This window comes from Miscanthus floridulus, chromosome 16 (assembly GCF_019320115.1).
Source record: "Miscanthus floridulus cultivar M001 chromosome 16, ASM1932011v1, whole genome shotgun sequence".
NCBI lineage: Eukaryota > Viridiplantae > Streptophyta > Magnoliopsida > Poales > Poaceae > Miscanthus > Miscanthus floridulus.
Window position 1 is genome coordinate 82,182,628 of NC_089595.1, and position 21,763 is coordinate 82,204,390.

General features: G+C 44.7%; 1 protein-coding gene and 1 long non-coding RNA gene across 2 annotated transcripts; both read left to right on the forward strand.

The window, feature by feature from the left end:
* Positions 1–4,818: 4,818 nt before the first annotated feature.
* Positions 4,819–10,712, forward strand: LOC136510925 (autophagy-related protein 18h-like). The gene is given in 9 exon segments (XM_066505209.1): positions 4,819–5,007; positions 5,989–6,450; positions 6,558–6,983; positions 7,095–7,340; positions 7,427–8,251; positions 8,326–8,498; positions 9,923–10,047; positions 10,122–10,378; positions 10,380–10,712. Coding segments are annotated over 9 exon segments (3,021 nt in total). The 5' UTR covers positions 4,819–4,833.
* Positions 10,713–10,785: 73 nt separating this feature from the next.
* LOC136514064 (uncharacterized) lies at positions 10,786–11,334 on the forward strand. Its single transcript, XR_010773516.1, has 2 exons — positions 10,786–10,944; positions 11,033–11,334. It is a non-coding gene; the product is annotated as an uncharacterized lncRNA (long non-coding RNA).
* Positions 11,335–21,763: the final 10,429 nt, after the last annotated feature.

The following is a 21,763-nucleotide window of genomic DNA, read 5'->3' on the forward strand; positions in this document are numbered from 1 at the left end:
AGTACATCGGTATTACGTATAATTACTAGATGTTCAGTATCCATTGTTTTCATGCTATTGTACATATGTGTTAATTAAAATACAGTTCAATACGTTTGTGATTTGATTATAGATTGTGTGGTATGTTGGATTGTTGGTGCACCCAAACCCCCTATTTGCACCACATACATGTTCAATTAGCAAGTTTTATTTAAATGCATTTTAACAATGTTATCCTCTGAATTTTAAATGCTATTAATTACTATAGGATTAATGTGTAATATATAATACATCTTGATTGTTTTGGTTAATCAACACAAGGTAATGGAGACTAAGGCATTTGTTGCTAATTTATTTTAAATTAACCTGCCTAGAGACAGTGCCTATACCTGTGATGAAATCATCCATTACCGAGAGGTCTACATCATGTTTATCTAAAACTTGATGATTACGTACACTGTGTCTTACCAAAAATAATGGTTTTGATACTAGAAAATGGTCTATATTTTAGTGATGATTACTATTTTTTCACCATTCATTTTGATATTACATGAGATGGTAGAGACCTAAGTATTGGTTGTGTTTACATTTTTTAATTATCTTGCCATGCTTAGGTAGCAAATCCTTTGCCCACCACTAAGATCTACTCTTTGTCTTTGACATAGAGATTATCTACTTTGTGTATATCAAAGCTTATGACAATTTTATTATAAGGTCTACACAATTTTGTGATTACCTACAATACTCCAAAACTATGATGAGATGTAAATTTTAAATATTGCATTAAGTATTACAACATTACCATGTTGATTTTAATTTACCACAAGGTAAATTAATTAACCCATGGTTGTCCATGTAAGACTATGGCTACTAAAGAGTTCGAGGAACTCGCTTTGTTCTAGGCTCCTGATATCAAGATTGCACTTGATTCTTGTAGACTTTTGGCTACCATTCAGGTGGGGTTGTCATGCAAGATAAGTAAACATACGATGCTTTGGCTTTATTACCGTTTTATATTCATAAGGATCTCAAATATGAATACCTTATCACTGAAAATCATCGTGAATTATGTGTCACTCTTAAAAAGCGATATGAACAACAAAAGAACTCATTTGGCCTAAGACCAATCATGAATGAAATCATTTACGTCTCTAAGATTTTAAATCTATGGCAGCCTATAATTATGTTGTTCATAGAATTTGCTCTAAGTTGAAGTTTTATGAGAAAGAGCCCATGGATGCAGATAAGATAGAGAAACATTATCTACTATGCTTCTGTCTGATAGAGTATTGCAACAGCAATACCGGACTCATAATTACCAGATTTATTCCCAACTTATTCGTACATTGTCTCATGCAGAAAAACATGATGAACTTTATATGAGGAATCATCGTAAGCACCCTATTGGTTTGGCGCCTCTTCCTAAGGTTCACAATGTACAGAATAATGATAGGAATAAGTTCAATGGATCTTTTCCAAAGAACAAATCTAGTAAACGCAAACATAACAAGAGGCAAAGGCCTAATTCACACAAGAGGAAGAAGGAGAATGCAAAACCCAAAAATGACAACAAGTGTCGTAGATGTGCTGATTTTTCGTATTTTGCCAAGAATTGTCGTACTCCTAAGCATCTTGTTGCTCTTACCAAAAGTCTATAAAAGATGCTAAGTCAGTAGGAGAAATAAGATATGAGGCACACTTCAATCTTGCTTCTGAGGCCATTCTAGAAGTAGGTTGTTCTAATCAAGCTCCAAAAGAATGAATGAACAACAATGCACTTAATGTTCAAGATGACATGCCGCTAGACTTTGCTTCTGGAGACATAGTTTGAGATTAGGCATAATCTCAATCCGAAGTTGATATCTTATTCGATAAATATTGTAATAGTTTAAGTTATACAAACTCATTGTTATTTCGAGTTGTATTTTCTAGTGTGCTTGAGAGTTGTTTATGTTGTTGTTAAGTTAAACAAACTCATAGGTATTGTAATATCGTGCTCATGTATTTGATGTTAAATAATTTCGTAGCCGGTAGCCCTAATCATTTTGTGGGTTCACTTTGCACAAGTTATCCATTCTCCTTGCCCCCCGGTCGTTGCATCCGAACCTCACCAACGCAACGAATCTGAATCCAAAGTATACAAAGCTCCCCAAGCAAGTCCGTGCCCGGCACGGCATCCCGTCGGGCATCGTCCCAAGGCCAGAATCCTGGTGCCTCCCATTACCCGGGTACCCAACTAAACCACGACCAAACGTGCCAATCAGCAAAACAACCTCCCGTACCGTATCTCCCGAGGGCCCGAGGCCAAACAATAGCGCGTCTTTGGTGCGGCGACCCCCGTGCGCCGCGCAGTTTTCTCGGCAGTCGCGCGGAGCTTCGAAGGCAAGCCCGGGCCGAGAGGGCACCGAACTTCACCGGGTGTGTGCAAATCCAGCAAAAACTTCCTCTCCGAAGCTCATTTTCGCAAGGAATGAGCGGATAAACAGCGTAGGTCGCAGCGGCGGAGGAAACCCGCTTGGCAAGCGATCTATCCGCACATATTGCCGTTCGAGTAAACTGCACGGCCGGTCCCTAAAATATTGAGTGGATTTCATCAGAGTTCCCAAACTACGAAATCACACGTTTAACTACTTAATGTATTTAAGTGATCTCATCAAGATCTAAAATAGACACGAGGAGGGTTAGAAGCTGACGTGGTCGTCCACGTGGACATGGTTTAAGCACAAAACCCTGAGCCGTGGCGTGCGCGGCTAGGATCTTCTAGCCCAGTCACCACTAGGGTGGGCCCATGTGTCAGCTCATCTTCCAACTCCAGCTGCCGCCGACATGCGAGCTCACCAGGTGAGCGTGGGGGCCGCGGGCCGCGCCTTCCTATTTGGGGCAGGCGAGCGCGTGTGCCGCCGTTGGCACACGGGGCGAGCGTGCGAGCCATGGGCCTTGCCATCGCGTCGGGGCAGGCAACCATGAGAGAGCGGTGGCGGCTCGACCATGCGCCTGCCACCTGCTGCCGCTATATCGCGCCACCACGCCACCTCCTGCTGCTGCTGCTCTGTCATGCCGTCTTGCCCCTCACTGTGACCTCTCTCTCGCTCCAGCGCCCGAATCCACCCCCACCCCCACCGCCACTGGCGCAGGCGCCAGCGCGGGAGCGTCCGCCACGGGGTCGAACAGCTCGACAGGCTCCAGCACCGCGTCCACGGCGTAGATGGCGACGGGGTCCCTGTCGTACACGGTGGAGCGCACCTGGGCCAGGTCGTCGGGCGCCGGCAGCGTGTAGTAGACGGGCACCGCGTGGAACAGCAGCAGCGACGCCTTGCCGTCCGCGCTGAGGTTCCGGTAGCTGGGCATGAACCCGCGCACGGCGTCGTCCATCGGGCAGAACGTCGTCATGCCGTCGCCCACTGCCAACTGGAACGCGGAGAGCGCGTCGGGGGACTTGGACACCAGCGACGCGAATGCCTTGCACCCCCCTTGGACATCAGCGCCGTTATGTTGGGCACACAGCCGGTGGAGCAGAGCAGGATCCGCTTCTTTCTCCTGCATGATGCGGCGCCACAGCGCCCTCAGCCTCGCGCGCGCGGACGGCCGCGGGCCCCCCGCGCAGTAGTAGGGTGCCCCCGGACCGCTGACCTTGGAGGAGGAGGAGGATGACGAGGAGTGGAAGGCGACGTCGTCGTAGTAGTCGTCGTCGTCACCATTGAGGTCGAAGCCCGCGAAGACGAACCCCCGCCGCGAGATGGAGGGGGCGCAGGAGCAGGAGGCCTGGCGCTGGAACCGCCGCCGTCCATGGCGACGAAAAGCGCGGCTGCGGCCCGCCTGCGAGACTGCCACCGTCCGTCCCACTGCCTTGGTTTCCTTCCCCGCTGCCTCCCCGCCATCGAGAACGTGGCAGACGACTTTGTTGTGGCCTCCTCTTCCCGCTCCATCGCTCGCCGGAGCTCCGTCCCGCCTCGACTCCGACAAGGACGCCGCCGGAGAGCACCCTTGCGCAACTATAGGGGAGGACGACTCCTCCTACCCCGCCCGATCCAAAATCCATGGTCCAGATCGCTTGTTGACCGACGGTGGCAGTGACTGAGTTAAATCATGTCCACGTGGACAACCACATCAGCTTTTAACCCTCCTCATGTCTATTTTTTATCTAAATGAGATCACTTAAATACATTAGGGAACTAAAAATACGATTTCGTAGTTTATGAACTAGATAAAATTGGACCAATATTTTAAGAACCGGCTGAGTAATTTAGTCTTCCCCTTGCGTGCAAGCTCCCCTCCCCGTTGCCCACGCCACGGGCACCCGAGGAAAGCCTCGTGCACTCGCGGATAGGCAGTGGGCCCAGTGTGGCAGAGACTTTGTTCCGGGGACGCGAAGCCAGGTGGGGAGAGGCAAACCGGGTGGGATTTCTTGGGATTATTTAAGGGGGGAGGGAGGGAGAGGCACACGAAAGCAACAGCGAGGAGAGAGAGAGAAGGGAAAAGGGTGAAGCCAGGGAGTTGTTGGTTTCGGTTCTGGTCGGCGTCGGAGGGGAAGGAAGGGGACGACGAGCGGCGAGGGCGAGGGCGAGGGCGAGGTTGACGAGGTGCGCGAGGGGAGGAGGGATATGGTGGCAAGCTGAGTGCGCGGATCGCGGCGGCGGCAGCGGCGGGGATCGGCGGGAGCGGGGGGCGGCACTCGGATGGTATTGGGTTTCGCCGGCGCCGGAGGCGGCGATCGTGGATGGGCAGCTGCGGGGTCGCGGGGCGGGGGATGTAGGAGCGGTGGCGGCGGGGAAGTTGGAGTCGGAGCGGGTGCTCGTGCTGGTGTCCGGGCTGGGGCAGGGGCAGGGGGAGGAGGGGAGGGAGCGGCGGGGAGGGATGAAGCGGGGGAAGGGGGGAAGGAATGGGCTGCTGCCGAGCTCGCTGCGGATCATATCGTCCTGCCTCAAGACGGTGACCTCCAACGCCGGCTCCGTCGCGTCCACCGTTCGCTCAGCCGGGGCCTCCGTCGCCGCCGCCATCTCCTCCCAGGCAGAGGACGAGAAGGACCAGGTCCACTACCCCGCCCCCGCCTCCACTTCTTCAAATATTTTTTTTTCCTTTTTTATTACGCTGCTAGGGCAGATGACTGTGGGCGCTGGGGTTTGCTAACTTTAGTGCTGTGCTTGCAATTTTGTATACTCAATTATAGGAGCATTCTGCAGTAGTAGGTTTGAGTAGTGCCTGCACGCACGTCCTTTGTTCCAGTAGCAATTACTCGCCCTTCAAGTGAGTTGACCATTAGCCATGTTACAGCTGTATAGGAAAGGTTAGAAAATACTAGAATATGTGGATTGTTACCCTTGCAATCGTGTACTCAATAATGTCATTTTGCAGTAGGAGGGTGTGAGTAATCCGACGACGGTAGAGCTTATGTTCTTGTAGTTTCGAAATTCCAGTGGCAATTAATGGAGCTTTAAGTGAGTTGGCCATGAATTCAGTTTAACTAGTTGGAAGGTAGTAAAATACTGGAATGTACAGCTTCTCCGAAGTGAAAAGGTTGGAGAGGACAGATTAGGTCAGCGTTCTCCCAAACGCTAAACAATAAGGAGTTGGTCACCTATGTTTTAGCTGTTTATTTGTGCTAAATGACAATTTAAATGGTCTAAATGGCCATTTAAACAGGATAAGTGTCTGATTAAATGGTCACGACTAGCCACTGTGTGGCATCTAAATATTGTTTAAACGGGCTAAATGGCTGTTTAGGTGAACATCAGAGTCATTTTTGTAGTAGTTCAGTAGAATTATTCTGTGCTCATATTGCACATGGCTAATGGGTGCCTTGTTATTGTTGGCAACAGCTTTTTGCTTTGGATTTTTCTTCGGTGTTCTTAAATTTTGCCTGGATAACAAAATTTCTGTTTCTCCAAGTTTAGTTAATGCTTGGCTCAATTCAGTTTTGCTATTAACAATTTTGATTGGAAAAATGTTTGCCACTGTATGTTTCTGCTAATTTATACAAGAATTCAATCTTGATGATCCATCTATAAACAGGTCTTATGGGCTGGATTCGATAAACTAGAGCTTCATCCATCATCATTCAAGCATGTCCTGCTCGTTGGTTATTCAAATGGGTTTCAGGTGCTCGATGTTGAGGATGCTACAAATGTTTGTGAATTGGTCTCAAAACGTGATGGCCCAGTTACATTTTTACAAATGCAACCCACTCCAGTTGGCTCTGAAGGCATTGAAGGATTCAGAGCGTCACATCCCATGCTTCTAGTTGTTGCTGGTGATGAGACAAATGGCCTGGGTGCGGTTCAAGGTGGTCGCTTAAGTGCTCTTATCAGAGACACAAACAGTGAGCCTCAAGCTGGAAATTGCATTTCTACCCCTACGGTTGTCCGTTTCTACTCTTTGAAGTCTCACACCTATGTACATGTTCTTCGATTCCGGTCTGCTGTATATTTAGTTCGCTGCAGTCCAAGGATTGTTGCTGTAGCACTTGCAGCACAAGTAAGTTTCTCTTTGCACATTTATTTATATTTTGTACTGCAAACTGGAGTTGACAAAAATGATGTTCTTAGATAGAACTTTAAAATACTTATTTTACTACATTTCAGATCTACTGCTTCGACGCTGTTACTCTTGAGAACAAGCTCAGCGTCTTGTCATATCCTTTGCAAGGTGCACCTGGGGTAAATATTGGGTATGGGCCGATGGCTGTTGGCCCCAGATGGTTAGCCTATGCCACAAATACTCCTTTATTGTCAAACACAGGCCGTCTAAGTCCACAGAATCTCACACCTTCGCCAGGAGTGAGCCCATCTACTTCTCCTAGCAGTGGAAGTTTAGTTGCTAGATATGCAATGGAGTCTAGCAAGCAACTAGCTTCTGGTATTATTGACATGGGATATAAAACATTTTCAAAGTACTGCCAGGAACTTCTGCCAGATGGTTCTAACTCCCCTTTGTCATCAAGCCCAGGCAGGAGATCCGGTAAAATTCCTTCCAGTGTGCATCCACTGGAAGCTGACAATGCAGGAATGGTTAGTTAAAGCCTCAGTAAGCCTTGTTTTTTTTCGTTCATTGTCAAATTAAGTGCATGGAAAGTTAAAATCTTCTATGCGAAGTAATGAAAGTTCGTTGGACACTTGCAGGTAGTCATCAAGGATTTCACTTCCAAAGCTGTTGTCTCACAGTTTAGGGCTCACACAAGTCCGATATCTGCTCTTTGTTTCGACCCTAGTGGAACACTTTTGGTGACAACCTCTGTTCATGGCCATAACATAAATGTTTTCAGGATCATGCCAACCTGCATTGCTAATGGCTCAGGGGCAACACGCTATGATTGGACAGCATCTCATGTTCATCTTTATAAACTGTATCGCGGCATGACATCAGCTGTATGTTTACTAAGCAATTGAAAAGTCTTTCTCAGAATGTTTTATGATTTTATTCATTTTGTTAATTACCTTGCATTTGCGTGCAGGTCATACAAGACATCTCATTTAGTCATTTTAGCCAATGGATATCTATTGTTTCATCTCGAGGTACCTGCCATATTTTTACATTGTCCCCATTTGGTGGTGATGCCAGTCTGCAGCCACAGAATTCTCACAGTGATGGGCCACCTCTTGCCCCATGTCAGTCAAGGCCATGGTGGTCAAAGCCGTCCTTTCTTATGGACCAACAGATTCATCAAGTTCCCTCAACTGTGACAAATTCGGTAGTTAGTAGGATAAAGAATAACACTTCTGGTTGGCTAAATACTGTCAGCAATGTGGCTGCTTCTGCAAGTGGAAAACTATCTGTACCATCTGGTGCAGTAACTGCTGTTTTCCATAATTCCATCTACCAGGGTTCTTTGCCAGTTCCGTCTAAGGCTAACGCTTTAGAGCATCTACTGGTGTATTCGCCATCTGGTCATGTTATTCAACATGAACTTTTACCTTCTTCAGGTTCTGAGTCCTCTGGTAGCAGCCCAAGAGTTGGTTCAGGTCCTAACAAGCAACTCCAAGATGATGAGATGCATGTTACTGCTGAACCAATTCAATGGTGGGATGTGTGCCGTAGGACAAACTGGCCTGAAAGAGATGAAAACATTGCAAACATTGCATTGTATAACCAAAGAAGCAGTATGATGGCTATGGATGCTTCCGACTGTGAAGATAGCGAGCATTCGGATTCCACTGCATCAAATGATGGTATCTCTGGGAAAGAGATTATGAGAGTCCGAGAAAGGTCAAGCTGGTATCTATCTAATGCAGAAGTACAGATAAACTCATGGCGGATTCCCATCTGGCAGAAATCTAAGGTTTGCTGCAATGTCTTTAAACGATGTGGTAAATCATGAAAGATTGAGAGTGACAATCAATCATGTTTTTGCAGATTTGCTTCTATGTGATGGACCATCCTGCTGCAGACTCAGTTGAATCAGTTAGCAGTGGTGGTGGAGAAATTGAGATTGAGAAGTTACCTCTTCACGAGGTTGAGATCAGGAGAAGGGAATTGCTCCCTGTATTCAAGCAGTTCCAATATTCTGAGCGACATTCTAGTGATAGGTAATGTCAATGAAACTACTACTCTTGGATTCTTAATGTTGTATAGATGAGTTATTAGCAGCAAACATCTGATTTTTGGTCAGTTGTTAAATTAATGTTGTATAGATGAGTTATTAGCAGCAAACATATTTTTTTCTATTGTTTATCAATATTGAAATTTCATAGGTGTTCTTTAAATTTGTTATTTTATGGTGAATTGTGATATGGGTTTAGAACATTCAAAATTACCTTTTCCCCTGTAATTCAGCTGTATTTTTTTTTCTATTTTGTTGTATGCCAAGACTCAAAAGCTGGTATGATGCACTTAATTGCCACTATTAGTTCTCACTATCCGTTCTCACTATCAGTTCTGCAATGCATTGTTAAGTCTAGGATATCAATTATTTATTTCCATTGTGTTCACAACATTTGAAGATAGCATTACAATATTAAAAGATAGAATTAGGTGATATCTTGCTCAATAAAGATAGCATTAGGTGATATCTTGCTCAATACCTATGAACAACAGCGTGTAATGTCAACATCAATAATATCAAATGCACATGGTGATCTGCGACACCTTAAACTGTAGCTTGTTATAAATGATTATACCTGAGTTTTGCTAGTTCAATTTTAACATATTGTTTTACACTTAGCAATAACTGCTTATAGTATTGTAGAGATTTAACCTCGTTAAAACTGAGAGGTCCTGATTTTCTGTTGTGTATATGTAAGTTTATTTTCATGGAAATTTTTGAGTTTATTAATTAGATGGTATCTGGTGCAAATGTTTATTTCTCGCATATTTCGTGAAAAACGATAAGACTTAAGTCTTGATTGGTGTTTCTTTCAAGTTAAAGCATTGTAGGTAACTGTCCTTGAAAATGCTTTGTGTTTCTGAACGAATATATATTCTTAGCAAGCAGTGACTACCTTTCATTTCTGGACTACTCTCTCTATTCCAAATTATAAGTAGGTACATAGCTTTTGCTATGCACCTAGATATATGCTATGTCTAGATTCATAGCAAAAGCTATGTTTCTAGAAAAGCCAAAATGACATAATTTGGAACGGAGAGAGTACAAATATTTTTGCCAGAAATGAGCTCTTTAGTGGCAAATGAATGCAAGAAGTCAAAAAAGAGTCCTCAATAATGAAATAGATGTTTTCTGGATGTTTATGCAGCTCTGAATGAAATCAAGTTGTGAATTAATTTGTGCAACAAAACAGATATTAAATATTATTAAATACTTATATTACAAAACTCAGATGAGGCAGTGAAACAATTTTCAGTGAAATCTTTTCTAGAGCTCAGGAACGTAAAAAAGGCAAAACCCAGGGAAATTTTTCTTAAAAATAAAGTACTCCCTCCATTCGAAATTATAAGACGTTTTGGCTTTTCTAGATACATTGAATGTATCATGTGGGATTATGCAATGATGTAGGAATATTGCAAATGGAGGCTTTCAGAATGCCTTGTTCCACATCGATGATGCACAGTATAGCTCTGTAAAGGATAATGGTGAATATGAAACCAAGCCGGTGGCTCCTTTGTCTGGGTTTTACGCTGGTAAGCATAAAATATCAATGTATTCGTCATTGTTGTATTATATCATTGTTGATCGGAAAATCTTTCTTTTGTAGATATGAGGAAAACAGCTAACACAAATAGTCTAGCTAGGCAAACATTCTCTGGACCTGGCTCAGCTGTTAATCTTCAGCAAGTGGGCAAGTGCAATTCTATTGAATCTCCTAATGCTGCAATTTTGGCTGGCAAAGCAGAGAATGAGAGCAATGGCTATATATCCACGCCACCTGAAACAAATGCATCTATCAGATCATTGAGCAGCTATTCTCTCTTGGATGGGCCTGTTGACGGAATGCTGTCTCCTGCAAATAATCCCATCATGCAAGCCTGAAACAACCAATAATTCTGTGCTCAGCAATGTTGCAAGCACTGACATACCAAATGGGTGTCTCACCACTGTCGATTCTGGACAGCAGGAGGCATCTGATTCTCACAGATCAGTGGAGTTTACCCAGTATTTCCAAGAGGGCTATTGTAAAATATCAGAACTCGATGACTGCCGTGAGTTAACTGAAGCTGTTACTGATGCTGACAGCAGCAGCAGCCACTGCGAGAGAGAGAAGCCCGAGGAAGATGGGGATAATGATGACTTGCTTGGAGGAGTTTTTGCCTTCAGTGAAGAAGGTTCTAGCCATCTATTCTTTTAAGTTATAGGTCTCCATCTGTCTACTGATATTCATCTTCTGATTTCTGCCCCTTAATCATGTTGCAGGATTGAACTTACTATACTGCCTTACTTGAGATTGAGATACAATGGAAAAAAAAGTGCTCAAAACATTCAGTGTGCAATAGTATGTAGACGATGGTGAAATTCTAGTAGGCTTTCATTGAATAAAGCTGTGCGGAATTGATCATCTGCCATGGTACATATTTTTCAAGGTAAACCTTGCGCCTAGTTCTCAAAATGTGAGGCCAAGATTCCTCCAGGCAATTAACTAATCTGCGGTTCCACGTTGAAATTTGGAAGGAGTTGGTGTTGTCGAGAAGTTGCTATTGCCTGCCGCAACACCACTTCCTTAGTGTTGGTTTGTACATATACTGTAAGACCCATTTGTTTTGTGCCATACTTCTGGGACATTTGGGTGGTTCTGAATCCCATACCTTGGCAGCCATATTTGTTGACCGCCTCTGCCAGGGTCTGTGAATGTTCCATGTTTATTTGTACATATACTTTCTGTTTTATTGGGAAAAAGGAAAAAATCTAGTGACGTTTAATGTGATAACTTTATATAACATTCAGTAAAGAAAATTGCATTCACGATGTTATGCTTATTTGCATGTGTTGGGCGCCTGTGTCAGAGTGTGGCAGTTGGATGGAGCCAGCAAAGTTCCTAATCTGGTGGACACTACATGCTTCGGTGCTTACCTATATCCGTCCCGGTCACCTTTTTTTTAAAAAAAGAGTCACGACCTTTTTTTGAAACGAAGAGTCACCACTTTCATTGTTACTCCCTCCGAATAGCAAATAATGTAATTCTAGCACAGTATCCTGGTCGATTAATTATAGATAAAAAAATATCAATATTTACGATGGATGCGTTTTCTGCAGGAGTAAATTACTCCCTCTTCTAATCGGGTTTAAAAGCAACCACCGAATCCATTACTCAGGGCGCTACAGCCTCCCACTTCCTACAGTCGCACATTTTTAGAACTGCATACATGCACGGGAGCATATCTCCTAGATTTCAGGTGATGGCTTCATGCCACATAAAAAAATGTTGTTTATTATATACAGAGATAGTGTAAACCATTCTTGGCAAGTATATGTATATACGGTCGTATGCGTTCGTACTTTTAAAATTAGAGTATGTCCATATACCCTAAGACAAGTATAGTATGTGTGGACACATGCTAGGGAGTATGTCCATATATATATACACGGTAGTATGCGTTCATACTTTTTATTGAGTATATGTCCTTATACCGATGGACCAAGTATATATGCGTGCATATATGACAATCTCCAGGAGTATATCCATATACTTAGAGGATTGTTTTAGTGTTTATCTATAGTGTATTTCCATCGTCATTTTTTCCAGGAGAAAAGTTGTTACCCTTGTGTACAACTTTTTGACAGAGTATTAGTGCATACACACATTAACACAAAGTACTTTGCATGAATAAAGTATGGGTGCATACTTTAATTAGAAAAATTAGTATATTTGCGTACTTTTGTACTTGAAGAGTATATCCATATACTTCGTTTTGGCAGAGTATTAGTACATACATATTTGCATGAATAAAATATGGGTGCATACTTCAATTAGAAAAATGAGTATATTTGCATGCTTTTGTACTTGAAACAGTATATCCATATACTCAGGACATTGAATACACCGGTGAATAAACGCCGATATCAGGATCTTCAATTAGGCCAAGCAGGCACGCCATGGCCGCCTACCAGAGCTACGTGAAGCCGCCGCCACCGTCGCATGTAGCCGCGCCCGCGGACACTGCAGTAAGGCAGGCAACGAGCGTGCAACCAAGCCGGCGGCCAACCTGTTTCTGCGCAATCCAAAGCCATAGGCTGGCCGCAGCAGTGCCCAGCTACCTCCGTGCTGCTCCGGTGCCGCACTGCCGCCATGTGGTGCACCTGTGCCTGCTCGCTGGCAACAGGACGAGTGATGGCGAACTAGATGAGAACGATCACTTGGTCAGCTGGAACGAACCAAACCATACATGCATATTCAAATGATGATTTAGATGAAAAAAATAGATCACCGCTGGTAGATGACTGGTGAGGGGAGGTCGCCCCAGATCACCGCTGGTAGAGACCTGGAGACGAAGGCCACGAGCCACAGCGGCAGGTAGCGCAATTCGCGGCGCCGACGAATGCCCGCCTCGCACGCTAGGGCTGCGCCCTGGCTTCGCCGCCGTGATTTTTTTTTAATTTTAACATTTTTTCGAAACTAATTTTAAATCTAACACTGTCGATTTTTTTTAAAACTAACATTTTTGGCCGCGTCTATTTCTCTGGCGCGGCCAAATGCCTGTGCCGCGCCATGCATGGTGGCGCGGCAGAGGGCTGACGTGGCGACGACCAGAAGCGCTGACCGCTGACGTGGCAGGGCTCTGCCGCGCCCTGATCCGTGGCGCGGCAGAGCCGGGTATAATCTCCGTCGCGGCCCGCGTGCCCGAGCAGTCGCCATTCCCCGAGCAGCGCACCAAGGCAGCCTGGCCGCCGAGCACGCCGTTCGCCGCGGCTGCGTCCGCCCACGCAAGCCAGCCCGCCCGCGCCAGCAAGCCAGCCGTGTCCGCCCGCCTGCACGCACCAGCCAGGCGGCTAGGCCGCCGGCCGCCCAGTGCGGCCGCCGCGCCCGCTCGCCGGCGCACCTCCCCCTTCGGCCAGAACCTCCGGTCACGCACGGCGGCTGCCCGTCTAGGCCTATGCCCGCGCCTCCTGGCCCGATCTTGCGCGCTGCAGCGAGGTACTCCACTAATATAGTTAACACGGTTAATAAAGTTAGTAAAATTATTAAAGTATAGTTAGTAAAGTTAGTTAGTTTAGTTAGTATACGTAATATAATAAGTCAGTATATATAGTAAAGTTAGGTAGTTTAGTTAGTACAGTTATTGACTCTAGTTGTACATTAGATTTAGTCTAATTAGTTGTTGTAGTTAGCCTTGTATAGATGTTAATATTTGATTAGTTAGTATAGTTATAGTGGACGAAATGCTTTCGACGACTGGATGAAGTTTCTTGAAATGCTTTTGCAGATGGATTGTTGTGTTAGAGTTTTGTACGGAGAAAGTGTTAGGAGAGAAGATGGTATGTTTGAGGATATGGAAGAAGAATTGGAATGGTTTGATGAACCTCCTAGCTTCAACGACATTTGTGTCCGTTTGAATACAAAGTTTGACGGTGATTTCACACTGAAGGGGAGGTTTGATACTGGAAAGACTAGGGCACACTATGTCCTCATACCCTTGCGCGCCCCTACTCACTAGTCCCGCTACACTAGGGTTCTCCAAGGTTCCAATGTGTCCATGGCTGAGGTGGTGGTGGAGAATGGATACATGATGCATGGTGTTCAGGACGGCCTGTTCATTGATGGTTTTGGAGGCAATGAACAAGAATTTAGGGTCGAAGGGGAAGCAACTCAGGATAACATGGATTTGGACGGTCAGTTGACGCAGGAGTAGTTTCATTCAACTACAGTAGGTTATATAAGCAATGACTTCGATGTGAATGAGTTTGAACGGGAAGAGGAGGACAGGATCGGTGATGTACTTAGCAGTGATTCAGACGATTCTGATGATGACCAAGGAGGTACAGATGCTATGGCAATACCGGCTGATGCTATGCCAGTACCGGTTCATACTATGCTATTACCAGTACCAACTGAGGGTTTGCAAGGTGTCCATGCTTAGGGTAGACTAGTCACAGATTTGGCTGTAGATGATACCCCCTATGATTCATGGGCCAGAATTAGCAAAGTGCAGCAGTATGTTCCACCACCACCTTACACAGTGACTGAGCTTGAGCAACTAAGGTCCAAAAACGTACCTTTCAGGGGCGTTCTGAACTATAGGGATGTCAGCATGACGGATATGGCAGTTTGTGATATCGGTCTCTAGCTGTGTAGGAATTCATTGTATAACCATGAGAAAGAAACCCTTAGGAAGGGGATGATATTCATCACAATGTCAGAGATGAAACTCTTCCTTCAGGACTATGTTGTGTACCACCATAGATCGTACACCGTCACTCATTTGGATCAGGAGTTGATGTACCACTTGATATGCAAAAACGGTTGTCTGTGAAGGTTAAATGCACGAAGGAGACAGAGTGATGGCAAGTGGAGGATAACTAAAGTTGTTGAACCCCACATTTGCCTAGACAATAGGGGGAAGGAAAATCATCAGGAGCTCACTGTACGTTACCTTGCTCGTCGTATATTGGGGCTCGTTGATGACAATAACGACATCTCGGTGTCTTCTTTACAATAGTCCATATCTGGATTCGTTAGGTACAATGTGACGTATGGAAAGGCTTGGCGTGCTAAGCAAATTGCTCTAGCGATTCGATGGGGTACTTGGGAGGAAACGTACAACAGGGTGCCCCGCATCTTATGTGCAATGCATTATTACAACCCTGGCTTGAAATGGTTTGTGGACACCGGAGGGATGTTTTTCCGAGACCCATTAAGGCATGTCCTCTATCATGTGTTCTGGTCGTTCACGCAAACGGAACATGCATTCCAGTTTTGTCAGCCAGTCGTACTTGTTGATGGCACTTTCCTGACAGGAAAGTACAGGGGCACCTTGATGATGGCTGCTGCTGTTGATCCTGAGGATCAGATAGTACCTATGGCTTTTGCTTTGGCAGAGGGAGAGAACAATGAATCGTGGTCATGGTTCATGCGGCTTCTACATGTGCAAGTGCTTGGTCCAACTCGCACTATATGTTTGATCTCCGACCGTCACGTAGGGATTCTTAATACTACAGCTGAGCATATAGATGGGTTCCCGCCTCTAGTACATAGATGGTGCATGAGACACTTTGCTGCTAATTTCTGGTGACGTCAGCGGAAGTAGGAGGTATGTGACAAGGTAAAGGCTCTATGTTGTGTGCGTACAGAGCACCAGTTCAAGGAGACAAAGAGAGAACTAGACAAGATAGTAAATGCGGCGGGAAAGGCCTGGTTAGAGGCCCAGATGGAATAGAAGGCTCAGCGGGTGTTAGCATATGACGAGGGGGGTTTCAGGTATGGCATCATGACCACTAACTCCTCGGAGTCCTTCAACCGTGTATTCACCAAAGTTCGATCGTTGCCTATGTCTGAAATTGTTGAGTTCTCCTTTCATAAGTGCAACGAATATTTTGTGAAGAGGTGGGAACTTGCGTAGAGAAATATAGCTAAGTAGGGGCATTTTTGAAAGGCCGGAGCTAAACATTTGAAGGAGGTCGAGGAATTGGCCAAGCAGCACACCGCCGAGCCATATAGACCTCGCCACCATATCTTTAGTGTATGGGGCAAGGGTGGCACGAGCTTGGGCGATGAACGTTATGGTGGATGAAACTACAGAGTTGATCTTGAAAAGGTAGAGTGCAGTTGCAACGTCCCTCAGATCATGCATGCCCTATGCTCTCATATGATCATGGCCTGCAGCGTTCACGGTTATAACTATGAGGATCTGCCATATATATCACCCTTGTATCTCTGTTCGAACACCGTTAGTATTTGGGAGATGAGCTTCGAGCCATATCTTGACCCAACACAGTGGCCACCTTATAATGGTTATGACTACGTGCCGCATCCAGATCTAATGAAGGTAGGGAAGGGTATGAGGAAGAAGAAGCGACTGAAGGGGAACATGGACGCTATGAGAGGGTACGGTGAAGACATGTACGGCGGGGGAGACTTCAACGAGACCTGTGGCAGGAATCTTTGCTCCGTTTGCAAACAATCTGGCCACAAGGCTAGCCGGCATAGAAGACAGCAGGTGATTTTATATTGTGTTCGTATTGCATAACAAGTAGTTCAAATTTTGCAATGCTACATAATGTTAATCTGAAAATTGTTAATTTGAATACTCTAACCCTTTGTTTATCATTTTGTAACAGGATGACCCCTCCCACGCCGCACCAGCTGTACCCCCTTCTTGATGTGGAGTACGACAACCCCCTTCTTCTACCGGACGACGAGGTTTCCAAGAGGCGTTTAAGGGATCCTTACATTCGTGGGACTTAGTTCATTACGTCGAACTTATGTCGAACGAATATTATCGTCGAAAACTTGTAGACTCATAAACCAATCAAAATGTTGTGTGGCAACTTGTCATCCATTTATTTGCTTCATGTTTGTTTTGTACAACACTTGTAGTTTTGTACAGCACCGACAACAACTCAATTGTAGCTGGCCGTTGTCTGTCCGCGTCACTGCTGTGCCGTGGTCTATGGCGCGTCACTAACGCACCATGTACTATGGCGCGGCATAGACGCGTCGTGGGCTCTGGCGCGACACAACCATGCCTATGGAGCATCAGAACCTAGGCTATGGCGCGGTAAATGATTACATTCATTTTAGAAATTTTGAACGCATGATACAAATAGATGTGATCACTTAAGATCGATCATGGGTAATTCGAGTACATGATACATGGGTACAGTACATCAGTAGTTCAAATGGAATATAAGACAACACAATAGAATTTCTACTACATAGCTACATTGATCATTAATAAAGCATGGAACTAATAGATGGCATAATAAAAAACCCTCAGTCAGAAACATACTGAGTAAGCAACTCGTCGTCCAAGTACCAATCCTCAACCACAACCCTGTTGCTGTGGCTAGGGTCATCTGCATTGCCCTGATCTGCCTTTCGCCTGCAGTAAGCGGCCTCCGCTTCATCTGCGGCCTCTGCGGCCTGACTGAAGAACGCGTCGTCATCCTCCTCCGCCTGTAAGCCCACCTCTGCTAGAGCGATGAGCTCGCTCAGTCTGACAGTGTCGTCCTCAGCCTCCTCCGTCTACAAGCCCGCCTCTGCTAGAGCGATGAGCTCGCTCAGTCTATCAGTGTCGTCTTTAGCCTCATCCGCCTGCAAGTCCACCTCTGCTAGAGCGATGAGCTCACTGAGTTTGGCAATGTCGTCCTCATCCTCGTCCCCCTCATCAGACAACACAATCGATGATTCAACGGTGCGACCAGCTCGTTTTCTGTGCTCATCTAGCTTCTTTTCCTCGTACATTGCATGGGCCACCTCTGCAGCATGGTCCTCGCTGCATCCAATCCCTTTATGTATAAAATGCAATCAGTTAGCAACGTGATTATATTACATTTAAAATCAGGCAACGAAAAAAGGCTTTTAAGCACTCACTGGCACATAATGAAACAACATGCTCGTTCAAGACCTGCATTTGTACTCTTGTCTCCTCCCTTGCCTCCTTCATTGCCCTCTCCTCCTCTAATGCCACCCGTCTCTCTAATCCCCATTTGACAATGATGTAGACTAGGCCCAATCTTCTGAAAGGTATGATAGTGTCGATTGGTGGAGACTCGACGTTCACGATCTAGGCTTCGAACCAAGACTGATTCGGACCCCCGCAACCATTACACCACTGCTCCGTTGGTTATCAACCACGCGAACGCGATTGACCTCACCGAGAAGGCTTTCCTGCAAGCGAATCGAGAACACAAGCAAGAACGGGATGAACACAATCTGAAATTGCAAATAAATATGAGGCTTATGAAAATAAGATGGAGTTCAAGTCTTTATTCGAAAGTACTAATCGCCATAGGCGAACAAGATCAAGAACTGGGGCCCTGGTTCACAGCAAGCGGCCTTGGCGGCGACAGTTGTAGCAAAACGATGTCTGTTTCACGAGGAAATCAAGAACTAAACAAAACCCAAACCCTAAGGAAAGCGATGGCTGGTATTTATAGAGTCTTGGGCGTCACCCCCCTGGATGCGGCCCCTAATGGGCCCAAACACGATACACGGTCCAACGGACCAAAAGACGGTGTCGCAGCACCCTGACAGATTCTGGACGCTGACTTGTTTCGACGATTTCCGTTGATTACGAAGGCCTTTTGACATGAAACCAATTGGGTTGGTTTCCTTATCCAATTAGCTTTCCATCCATATGTGGATCATCGAAAACAGAGTTCGGATGCGTCTTGGGTGACCAGTTTAAGGCAGACTGGTCCTAGAGCCCGAACCGGACTCGAACTTGAGTTGGACTCGGCTTCCACCACGAAAAAGATGAATTGGACGCCCATGCTGGACCTCCTCCTCTACTTGGCTTGTATGCGATGAAGTAGTGATGTCCTCATCATCCTCCCTTTCTTGAATTGAAGTTGTCCTCGACTGAAGTAGATCGTCTCCTCCATTGGATGACAGCAACGATGGTTTTGGAAGAAGATGTTCATCTTGGAGCCCCATCCTTCGCAAAGGCGGCTGCCATGGTGGCTTCCCTGTTGGGAATTCATCCTCCTTCTCCTATAAAAGGTTAGTACCAACAAGAGGCATAGCACTAGGAGTAGGACCAAGTGGACATATCGGTGATGTACAAGTTAGAGCATAACATGGTTCATCATGATCAACAAGAACAGATTTAAGAGCAAATAAAACTTCTTTCATGTTACTTGATGGTTCATTTGTTGGTTTGCTAAAGACTTTATCATGGCCTTTCTTTTTTTTCAGCAAGTTCCTTTTCATATTGCATAATTTCAGCAAGTGATAAAGGAAGTAAAGCAATGGTCTTTCCTTTAAACATAAAAGTATATCTATTTTGCCTACCATGATGTACAACATTATTATCATATTGCCAAGGGCGGCCTAACAAAAGTGAACAAGCTTGCATAGGCACGACATCAAAATCAGCATAATCATGGTATGACCCGATAGAAAATTGCACACGAGCAAATTGTGTTACCTTTGCCTTACCACTATTGTTGAACCACTGAACATGGTATGAATGTGGAAGAGCACGTGTAGATAAACCAAGAGTCTTGACAAGCTCAGAACTTACTAAATTATTGCTGCTCCCTCCATCAATTATAGCACGAACATGGAAATTATTGATAATGAGGAACATTTGAAACAAATTATGGTGTTGTAGCTTGTCTACTGGCTCAACTTGTGTACTCAAAACACGCTGAACAAGGATTGATTTGTAGTCTTTAGTGCATGCCACACTATCAATTACCTCATCAGGATCTTCAGCACTATCCGCAAATTTATCTGCATAAAGATCAGTTGCAAGTGCAAATTCATTCTCTTCATCACTAGCACTAGCATACCCACCATCATCAGTAGCAATATATGCACGTTTGCTGGGGCATTCTTTAGCAATATGTCCCATGCCCTTGCAGCGGTGGCACACAACTTTAGAAGAGCTGCTAGAGGAAGGTGTAGCAGATCCACTGAAAGAAGGTGTGATAGGAGAATTCTTCTTTACAGGCGCTGGTGGTGTCTGCACATTAGAAAATTTACTCACCTCGGTTGGACGTGAAGGAATGGATGGAGTCGCGGATGGAGTCGTGGATCGCCTAGGTTGTCGTCCCTGTACTTCTCTTTCAGCTTTAATAGCATAATGATATAATTGGGAAAATATAGTCCATTCTTTATAATCAAGAACATCCTGTATTTCACGACGTAAACCTCCAAAAAATCTAGAACACTTATCCATATCATCCTCTTGTATGTTACTACATGCTAGACCAATTAAAAGCTCCTGATAATATTCCTCAACAGTTTTACTACCTTGATTTAAACGTTGTAGTTTTAATTGCAGATCACGCTGATAGTATGGAGGAACAAATCTTGATTTCATTCGTCGTTTAAGTACAGTCCAGGTTTGAGGTATTTGAGCATTAGCATTAGCATTAGCATTATTGCAAATATCATTCCACCAGAAAAGAGCAAAACTAGTAAACTCACTAGTAGCAAGTCTAACTCTATATTCTTCAGGTACTTGATGGGAGCTAAATTTTTGATCTACAGCCATCTCCCAATCTAAATATGCTTCAGGATCAGCAGAACTAGAAAAAGGAGGTATCTTAAACTTGGTTTTAGAGAAAGGATCATTATTACCTTAGTTGTTGCCTCCCATACCGGGTCGATTAAAGTTCAACCGATTACGGTTACATGCATCCTCAGCATGTCGTTGAGCTTCGGCTTCAGCCTCCGCGTCGCCATCGTCCTCCTTAGAGAGATCATCATCATCATCTTCAGGACGTGGTTCCGGATGTCGTTGTTCAATATCTTCAATCCTCTTGGCCAAATTGGTGATTTGTTGAAGGATCTCATTGAACTTGTCATCAAGAACGGCACGGAGCTCATTCTTAGAAACACAGTCATTGAAATCCATAGGTGCGTCCTCGTTTCCTTGGCCGCTGCCTCCGGCTTTTCCTAACATGGTTAGTAGAAAGAAAAAGACAACACAAATAGTATTATCCCTACCAACTACTTAGGTTGTGGACAAGGAAAAATAAGGCACTCAACTCTCAAGCGTCTTACCACGGTCTTACAAGTGTTCTTACCAAAGCAACAGGCGGTACAATTGGTCGGTGACTGTGATACCATTGTAGCTTGAGTGTAACAGTTGCAAGGCAAACTTGTACTTGGTTAGAAAAAAGTGGAGCTTGGATAGGCATAATATAGTAGCAAGAAATAACAAAATTCGCAACTGAATAGCAAAGCTGAATAAGTATCCCAAGTATTTGTCTTAGTTGCTGGCCTACTCACGTTCCAAGTACCAGATGTATCAAGTGATGTGGACAACAAGAATATGATTAGGAATAAGGTAGAAATCAGCACACACAAATACAGCTCAAATGGCGCTCTCTATGTGCTCCTCTAGATATTGTTCCACTTTTACCCCTGTCTTTTTTCTCTATTTTTGGGCTGTCGTTGTTTTTTTGGGATTCTTTGACTTTTTCTTTTTATTTTTTTGATATTTTTTCTTCACTTAGGAGCACAAAAGAAGTAACCATAGAAAATTTGAGCTTAAACAAGTGAAAGACGTGGCCTGTGGAATTTCCAGAAGACGTGCTCGAAATCGACAAAGACCTTGTGACCATGAAAAGAGGATCTTGTGACCACTTTTTGACCAATCTAAAATTTTCGAATCCCGACAGAGCGGGGGATGGACGGATCCAAAAAAATTTTTCTGATTGATTTGCATATATGGAACATCAAAAACGGAGTTCGTATGCGAAAACTAGACCAGTTTTAAGAACAGACTCCGA